The sequence below is a fragment of the Gymnoscopelus braueri genome (genome assembly GCF_963280865.1).
Source record: "Gymnoscopelus braueri genome assembly, chromosome: 21".
Lineage (NCBI taxonomy): Eukaryota > Metazoa > Chordata > Actinopteri > Myctophiformes > Myctophidae > Gymnoscopelus > Gymnoscopelus braueri.
Genome location: NC_137623.1, coordinates 1,471,641 through 1,481,640, shown reverse-complemented (window position 1 = coordinate 1,481,640; position 10,000 = coordinate 1,471,641). Strand labels below are relative to the sequence as shown.

General features: G+C 41.6%; 1 protein-coding gene across 1 annotated transcript in view; it reads left to right on the top strand.

The window, feature by feature from the left end:
• map3k15 (mitogen-activated protein kinase kinase kinase 15) overlaps positions 1-10,000 on the top strand; it is a gene marked incomplete at both ends in the record, with an annotated part of 56,220 nt that overhangs the window by 44,072 nt on the left and 2,148 nt on the right. The window contains 5 exons of the mRNA XM_080418308.1: positions 1-117; positions 4,603-4,777; positions 5,834-6,019; positions 8,046-8,151; positions 8,605-8,878. The exon at positions 1-117 is cut by the window's left edge and continues 61 nt beyond it. Coding sequence (XP_080274434.1) covers positions 1-117; positions 4,603-4,777; positions 5,834-6,019; positions 8,046-8,151; positions 8,605-8,878 — 858 coding nt within the window. The remainder of the gene's footprint in view (positions 118-4,602; positions 4,778-5,833; positions 6,020-8,045; positions 8,152-8,604; positions 8,879-10,000) is intronic.

Sequence of the window (10,000 nt, the reverse complement as noted above, 5' to 3'; positions counted from 1 at the left end):
CAGCGACCACGGCTCAGTGAGCCCAGACTGCGACTCCAAGCACGACGTGTTCTTCCAGAAGAAGAGCCGCTCCAGCTCCGAGAACCTGCTCAAACCGGCCAGCACCGGATACCTCAGGTCTGTGTGTGTGTGTGTGTGTGTGTGTGTGTGTGTGTGTGTGTGTGTGTGTGTGTGTGTGTGTGTGTGTGTGTGTGTGTGTGTGTGTGTGTGTGTGTGTGTGTGTGTGTGTGTGTGTGTGTGTGTGTGTGTGCCTGCGTGTGTGTCAGTGGATAGATATATTACTAAGGAAAGTAGCAATACCACAATATTAAAATACTCTGTTACAAGTAAAAGACCTGTGTTCAAAATGTTACTTGAGTAAAAGTACAAAAGTATTGGCATCAAAATATACTTAAAGCACCAAAAGTAAAAGTACTCAAATGTTTGAAAATAGCAGATCTACAAGCTCACAACGCGTCGTGAGCTTGTAGATCTGCTATTTTCAAATAGCCTAGGTATAAAATAGGACTGAAGTGGTTAATGTATGTTTTATAGTGTAATAAGTTATATGTGCAAAGTAACTAGAGACTAAAGTTTGGAGCTTGTAGATCTGCTACTTTTGATTATTTTGTGTGACGCTGATGATTCAAGTAGGGCGTTAAAGGGATAGTTCACCCAAAACAAATATTTGTTTCCTGGTTTAGTCTCCCATGGAGACTTGAATTCATGGATATTCTTTAGTTTTTGTCTCATTTCTAAGACAATAATTTGATGACCAGCGGACCGGTAGGAGACACAAAGGAGAGTCTTTGTGTCTCCTACCGGAACCGGTAATTATTGTGATGAGACAAAAACTAAAAACATATCCATGAATCCAAGTCTCCATGAGGTGACTGATACATAGGAAAACATGTAGTTTTGGGGGTGAACTATCCCTTTAATTTACAAAAAATAAAAAAGTTTTCTACCCGACAACAGTGATATGATAGATTATTACTCTGACCTCACGTTGCTCCAGTGCTTTTTACAACCACAGACATAATGAACACACACACACACACACACACACACACACACACACACACACACACACACACACACACACACACACACACACACACACACACACACACACACACACACACACACACACACACACTGTGCACACAGAGTCACCAGGTGAAGCTTGTATTTTGCAAACAGACAGACAGGCTTGATCAGTTATAAACCTGACTCTGTGTGTGTGTGTGTGTGTGTGTGTGTGTGTGTGTGTGTGTGTGTGTGTGTGTGTGTGTGTGTGTGTGTGTGTGTGTGTGTGTGTGTGTGTGTGTGTGTGCGTGTGTGTGTGTGTCTCAGCTTTACTGCACTTTCATGAGGTTAGGAGGATAATTGTTAATGTTGTTATAATAATAACATTTTATTTGCTCTTAACAATGTTACACAGTGCCTGTACAGTACATTAACATAAACTACAGTTATGTTAATTAGTTATGTTAATTAGTTTGTAATAACAAAGTCATATAACATAAAACAACAGCATTCTGATATTATACAAAAAACAATAGTCTGTGATAACAAAGCAATAAGAAACAAACACAACGATTAACCCTGAGAGAGGATATATTCAAAGATTTGCATATATTTTCACGATTTCTCTAAAATAGCAGATCTACAAGCTCGTAGCGCGGCACTCGGTGCCGCGCTATGAGCTTGTAGATCTGCTAATTTGGAATTTGCCAAAGTGTAAAATAATGCTTTTTATCTCAAATCAAAAAGTGACACAGATGCGTTCCAGGTCTTAAAGGGTTAAAACGAGGCTATATATGGATCATATACTCAAAACCCTCCAGAAAGGCATTTCTGAGGAAAAGTACTTCATGTGTTGTTTCTAAATGACTCTTACGTTCTGAATCCATTTCTGACATAATTATGCCAAGATGTAAATTCACTGTTTAGTCATACAATGAGTAATTAGCATAATGAGGTACTTAAAGGGATAGTTCACCCCTAAAATAACTTTTTTTCCTATAGGTTAGTCACTCCATGGAGACTTGAATTCATGGATATTTATTAGTTTGTGTCTCATTCCTAAGACAATAATGTGATGACCGGCAGTGGTTCTCCTTTGTGTCTCCTACCGGAACCACTGCCTACCGGTCCGCTGGTCATCACATTATTGTCTTAGGAATGAGACAAAAACTAAAGAAATGTGAAAATAGCCGATCTACAAGCTCACAACGAGGCTTGCTTGTAGATCGGCTATTTTCACAATATTTGTCTGTGGAACCGAGGCAAAGAAAATGTAACGCCTCAACTCCTGCATTCCAGGGTGTGTGTGGGGGGGGGGGGGGGGGGGAGGGGGGGGGGGGGGGTCCCAGTTCAAAATATGTATTATTTTGGGGCTCACGGCCTGAAAAGGTTGAGAACCACTGCTCTATAGGGCATAGCAGTGGCGGCCATTTTCTGGTTCCACTTCAAAATAGTCAATGCATTTTTCCCATTGACATTTCCCAAAATATTTATATCAATTAAGAATCATGATTCTTTTAAGCCTAGAATCATGACATAAAACATTTGATTCTGTGATAAAACTTTTTTGAAAACGGCAAAACAAAGGGTATTTATTAAATATAATATATCATATCATTAACACATACAGTGCCAAGATCGCGTCAACACGTTCTTTCAAATCCATCGCTTGAGTGCCAGGATTCCTAAGAACGGGTTGACACGTTCTTTTGAATTTTCATTGTTTAATCTGTGATCGCACGGCTGTGTTTATTTCTCATCAACACTTTTGTTTTCCACTTACGTCACACTCACCCGGAGCCGGATGTAAAAAAAAAAATTCTTTTCCGGGTCACGTTGTTTTTCTCCGGTGATTTTCGGCCAGAATAAGGAAAAACACGTTTTTTCACACGGTATAAAAAACAAACGGACAGCTCAACTTCTATTTTCTTTGGTCCGGGTGACTAACAGTCATCGTCGTAGTGTATCACGTCGTTTTCAGGCCGATCAGCGGGCCGGGAATTGTCGAAAACGTCACATCCTTTGAATGACCGGATATGACGTGGGCCTGTTTGTGAGGGGGTGAGCGAGGTGATCAATGTCTGGATGTGCTGCTCTCTACTGGTGGAACAATCGTAGGTGCTTGACAACACAATCAGAGAATGTATTTGAATGAAAAATTACAAAACAAAAAAATTAAAAAACACGCAAATTGCTGGCACAGGGGTGAGTACATTATGAATAAACTCTGGCAGTCAATGTGTTAAATATAAAATAAATAAAAATCACAGAAACATTGTTTTATGGTGATGATTCACCAGGACCCTGGATGGCTTGATTCGAGGCTAAAATGATCTCTGCCCTATAGAGCCTTAGGGTCCTTTCAGACGGCATGCGGCCAACGAGCCTATGTGATGTAATCCACTTTCAATGAGAGGCCATTATTTGGGACACGTGGAGAAGTTGAGGGGCGGCGAGGCGAGCGGGCGCGGTCCTGTGAAACTTTAGCGCGCGTTCGTTTGTGCCACGCGCACACGGGCGGCAAGAGCTGGATTGTGGTGAGCTTTTTGTTTCCCCCGCACCGCGCAGGAGGACAAAACGACAATGATCACCGCTGATCAGAGCGGTAGAGCGGTAACGCGGTAGAGCGGTAGAGCGGTAACGCGGTAACGCGGTAGAGTGGTAACGCGCGCATGGACCGCTTACCGCCTGTCACGACCTTTAGAGTTCAGATACAGATGCAGCCAGCTGCTGGCTTGTAGGATACTTGCTTTAAAGGGATTGTAGGCGATTCAGAGATAAACAAAGAAAAAAAATCCAGCAGTTCGTTTCCCCAACCACCAGGGGGTGACGCACGGAGGACTTCCATAGAGTTAAGGAGACTTCTAAACGGGCCATGCCGAATATAGGTTACTTTATTCGGATACAATTCGCGGAACTGCCCGCCCCTGCCGGTTCTCTGAATTTTTATTTTTAAATAGGCTCTTTCATGACAAATTGACCACATATATGAAGTTAAACAACTAAATTCTATCCAAACGCTATCTGAAAAGTAAATTATGTGCCTCAAAAACGAAGTTTGAGAGCATTTTCAAACCGAAAGTAAAAAGTTCACACGGACACGGACGCGCACGGATGCGCACATGCGTGCGTTAATTTACGGACCGGATACCCGGATGTGTCACCTAAATAGTAGGGAAAATACGGATTTCAGAAAGAGGAGTGTTTTTCAATGCAGGAAAACACCCCAGCATCATTATATAGTGGCTGATAGAGGGGAAAAAAAGCAAAATATATATATAGAGGTATTTTTTTTTTTTATGTTGCCTACAATCCCTTTAAGTATATTTTGATGCCAATACTTTTGTACTTTTACACAAGTAACATTTTGAACACAGGCCTTTTACTTGAAACAGATATATCTGAGTACTTTTCCCACCACCGGGCCTTGTATTGCATCTCTTATGTGGACATAAATAAAATGATTATGTGTGTGTGTGTGTGTGTGTGTGTGTGTGTGTGTGTGTGTGTGTGTGTGTGTGTGTGTGTGTGTGTGTGTGTGTGTGTGTGTGTGTGTGTGTGTGTGTGTGTGTGTGTGTGTGTGCGTTCCTGCAGTGTCCCTGACGAGGGCTCTGTGTCAGAGGAGCGCAGCACCACGCCGTCTCCAGAGGACCGTGATGGAGGCCTGTTCCTGCTGAAGAAGGACAGTGAGAGACGGGCCATCCTCTACAAGGTCCTCAATGAGGACCAGGACAAGGTCATCTCCAACCTGCTGGAGAACCACATCCAGGTAGGGAGGAGGGGGGGGTGTATTGGTGAAAAGTAACTAAGTACATTTACTCAAGTACTGTACTTAACCCATTAAGACCTGGAAGGTATCTGTGTAATTTTTAGATTTGAGCTAAGAAAGCATTATTTTACACTTTGGCTATTCAAAAATAGCAGATCTACAAGCTCATAGCGCGGCACCGAGTGCCGCGCTATGAGCTTGTAGATCTGCTATTTTTGAAAATTCGTGAAAATTCGCGAAAATCTTTGAATATATGTTTTTAAAGCAATTTCTTTTTTATTCAAATCTTTGCTTCTGGGGGGTCCCTGGAACAACATATATTGAGATGGGGGTCGGCGGCCAAATACATATAATTTTTGGGGGTCCTTGACATGAAAAAGATTGAGAACCACTGACATAGCAACATATGTTTTTTTCAGAGAACTGTTAGGATTTAGAAGACATTTTATAGAATCGGCCTCAGGTCTTAATAGTATAAGCTTAATAGGTTAAGTCAATACTCTCTCCTCTAATATGTTACAACACTCTTTGCTCCGTTGATCCCTGAAAAAAAACGTCTGAGACATAATGTATTTGTTTCTTGGTGTATGTGTGCAAATAAATAGTTATAAATAAAAAAACTATTCAGGCTGAGGCTGAGGGTTAGGATTAGGATTAGGATTAGGATCAGTCATTTAGATGTTATAGGGTTAAGGATTAGAGATAATATAGAGTTGTGCCTGATTTACACTTAGTTGCGCACCGGTGTCCTGCAGATCTACAAGCTGCGTTGTGAGCTTGTAGATCTGCCGCTTTTCGGCTTCAGGATTACGGTAAAAGGTAAAACACTGTCAAAATAGCATAAACTCAATACAATACATCCATCATAAAATGTTGGATGTATTGTAACACAAACCTGTGTGTGCGTGTGTGTGTGTGTGTGTGTGTGTGTGTGTGTGCGCGTGCGTGCGTGCATGCGTGCGTGCGTGTGTGCTCGTGCGTGTGCGTGTGTGTGTGTGTGTATGTGTGTGTGTGTGTGTGCTCGTGCGTGTGTGTGCATACATGTGCTCCTCTCAGGGCAGTGAGGAGCTCCAGCTCTCCGTGGATCACATCAAGCAGATCATCTGCATCCTCAGAAACTTCATCCATTCCCCAGAGAGACGTGTCATGGCCACCACCATCTCCAAGCTCAAGCTGGACCTGGACTTTGATTCCACCTCCATCAACCAGATCCAGCTGGTGCTGTTTGGCTTCCAGGACTCGGTACAGTACAGTATATTATATATATATATATATATATATACAGTATACTCTTCTGCCTACCAGTGGTGGAAAAAAACTACTCAAATGTTTTACTTAAAGGTAGGGTAAGTGATTTGCGTTGGTTAAAATAATTGTTAAATAGCTCTATATTCTGATAGTACTCATTGCTATAGAGTGTTTGTTCAGTAAAAGGAGTCTCCTTGTCTCTCCACCTCTTTATTAAACAGAAAATGCATTTTCGTTTCAGTTTCAGTTTCATTTCCAATTTTATCCAACCAGGACAGAGAACTCAATCAGGATACAGATTAAACAAGTGAAATTGGAAGTGATGACACTAAGAAATGAGCAGACAAAATTGGAACTGGAACACTATACAAATTAAGCTTAAAAATGGGTACTTTCTCCTGATTGGCTGAGATTTTGACACCTACCGAAAAATGTATTTTCTGTTTATTAAAGAGCTGGAGAGACGGAGACATCTGTTACTGAAAAAACACTCTATAGCAATGATTACTATCAGAATATAGTATTTTAAGCTTTTAAATAAATACTTTTTGTTTTAACCAAAAAATATCACTTACCCTACCTTTAAGTAAAATTATCAATACTGGACGTTTAGATTCAGATTCAGATTCCTTTATTAGCCATTGTGTAATACACATAAGAATTTGCTTTAGCAATTACATGATTGTGTTTCGATCTTTTTTCACATATAACATAAAATACCAACAAACACCAAACAACACCGTGTAAGAAAATAGATAAATATAAAGTGCCATAGTGTTCAGTAGTGCAATGTCATTGCCAGTTTAGAAGTACTCTGTTCCAAGTACAAGTCTGGTGGTCAAAATGTACTTGAGTAAAAGTACAAAAGTATTGGTATCAAAATGTACTTAAAGTACCAAAAGTAAAAAGTACTGAAATGTTGGAAAATAGCAGATCTACAAGCTCACAACGCGTCGCGAGCTTGTAGATCAGCTATTTTATAGCCTAGGTATAAAATAGGGCTGAAGTGGTTAATGTATGTTTTATAATGTAATAATTTATATCTGCAAAGTAACTGGAAATTAAAGTTTTCAAATAATTGTAGTGGAGTAAAAGCACAATATTTGCCTCTGAGATGTAGTGGAGTAGAAGTAAAAGTACAAATAATTGGAAATACTCCAGTAAAGTAAAAAATACCTTAACATTGTACTGAACACATTGAGGGCCATAAACGGCTGTAGGGGAAGGGGATCAGACCCGGCAAAAACTCTGATGTGTCTCGAAGAATAATTATGATCGCGGAAAGTTACGAATATTTCACGGTCCCGTTTAAAGGTTGTGGTTTGTTGCAATGACCTGCACTGCATCTTCATTCACCATGTCCAGCAGTAATAAGACTGTGTAATGAGAACGGAGCGTGTTGACACTCTGCACTGAACTCACTGAACAATGTTTTTAATGCACAGATGATCTCATCAATGTTTTAATTGGACTTCCCATTACGAACACATTCTTCTCTTATTAAATCATTATGTACATTAGCCACTCTCTTAACTCTCTCAGAGCCAAGCCACGAGTTATCCCCAGTTTTTTTCTGAAGGCCCTCAGTGCCAGAACGAGTTATCCAGAGTAAAAAAAAAAAAAATATATATATATATATATATATATATATATATATATTATTATTTTTGAAAAAAATGTTCAGAACTCAAGATATCATTATCTGAAGATTTGCAGCTCCATCCACTCCTTGTTTAACTTATAACTGAAAAAGTCTGTATCTCGCTTCTTAAGCACTTTTTTTTTACTTTGAAAAAAAATTAATTGCTGGCATAGTATGAACATATTTTGTTTATTTCATTGGCACTGAGAGAGTTAAATGCACTTTACTGTATTTCTATTCTATTCTATTCTATCTATATATTTTAACTGCATTAGTGGGCCTGCACAATGAAGAATTTCACCCATATTACCTGTGATGTGATGTGACAATAAAGTTATTCTGATTCATGTTGTACCGTTGTGCGTCTTTTGCTTCCAGGTGAACAAAGTCCTGAGGAACCACCATATTAAACCACACTGGATGTTTGCCATGGATAACATCATCAGACGGGCCGTCCAGGCTGCGGTCACCATCCTTATTCCTGGTGAGTGCTCAGTCAGTCCACACACACACACACACACACACACACACACACACACACACACACACACACACACACACACACACACACACACACACACACATAACAGCAGTGAAAAAAATACTCACATTTTTAACTTAAAAGTAATTAATTTTATACATCTATAATTTGATGACCGGCAGCGGTTCCGGTAGGAGACACAAAGAGTCTCCTTTGTGTCTCCTACCGGTCCGCTGGTCATCATATTATTGACTTAGGAATGAGACACAAACTAGATCATTTAATTAAAAAATAATTTTTTTTTTAACCCAAAATAGAAGATTTTCTGAAAGCTTAGGTCAGGATTTAGAAGGCGTTTTTAAGGTCTGAATGGGTTAATGACCAAACTAGGAATGGATTATTAATGGACTCTTTTGGTTAAATAATGGACCCCAGAGCTGACCTTTTGACCCCCAGAGCTGCACACACACTTCGGCCCGGCCTCAGAGAGCGAGGGAGCGGAGAAGGAGGACGAGGTGGACGTGGAGGAGGCGGAGTTTGCCCCCGTGGGGCCGGGGGTGGGCGGGGCCGATGACCCCGGAGGCCCCGCCCCCCACCCCCACGACCCCGCCTCCACCTCCGGGGTCAGCAGCACGCTCGGCTCCGCCCACTCCCACGAGCCTCAGCGCTCGCACCACCACCACCAGCCACTGGGGGCGCAGCTGGGCCGCCTCAAACAGGAAACCAACAGGTACACACACACACATGCACATGCACGTGCACGTGCACACATAGACATGAAAGAGGGCTTGAGACCCTGCCCTTTTACCCGTCGGTAAAAAAGTGCCCTCTCCAGACTAAAAAAAAAAAAAAGTCATCTGCCCCTAGTGGCCTAACGGTAAGGCCGACAGAAATGTCAGTGGATGTGTTGGATGTGTTGGATGTGTTGGATGCAGCTCAAAGTGAACTTTACTCAGGTATCTAGTTTGTCGCCGTACGACCTTCCTAGCCCGAGTTATTAAAGAAAAACGGGCGACAATGGCCAAAACTCAATCGAAAACCGGCGAAAGTGTTCGTTTTCAAGATGTTTTGTCCGTTATCTCTGGAACAGAAGGTCCATTCTGCTCAGTTCAAAGCTTGTCCAATGCGTGACTTTGAGAACATTAAACACATAATGACACCTTTTCGCATTTTTTGGGGTTTTCGGGCCTAAAAGTATGGTAATTGTTCGTAAAAGAAAAATCCAATAGCTGCCCTTTTGAAATCCCAAATACCTCTCTGCACGTCCCTGCACACCACACGCATAAACACGCACACGCATGCACACGCACACGCATGCACATGCACACACACATGTTCACGCACACGCACACACACACATGTTCACGCACACGCACACACACATGTTCACGCACACGCGCACACAAACACACACATGTTCACGCACACGCACACACACACACACACACACACACACACACACACACACACACATATGCACGCGCACACACAGGCGCGCACGCGCCCACACGCACACGCGCACAAGAGGAAGAGAAGATGGGGAACAATGGTACACATGTCTCATAAACCAGTGGGGTCTCAAACTTTTTCATGTCAAGGACACCCAAATGTATATATATATTTGTGTCAGGGACCCCCATCTGAAAACATGTGTGACAGGGACCCCCATCTGTAAACATGTGTGACAGGGACCCCCATCTGAAAACATGTGTGACAGGGACCCCCATCTGAAAACATGTGTTACAGGGACCCCCAGAACAGAAGATTTGTGTTAAAAATCAATCAGTCAAAATGATTCACAATTTCCCAAACATTCTTGATATTTTTTCAAAATAATTTCAAAAATAGCACA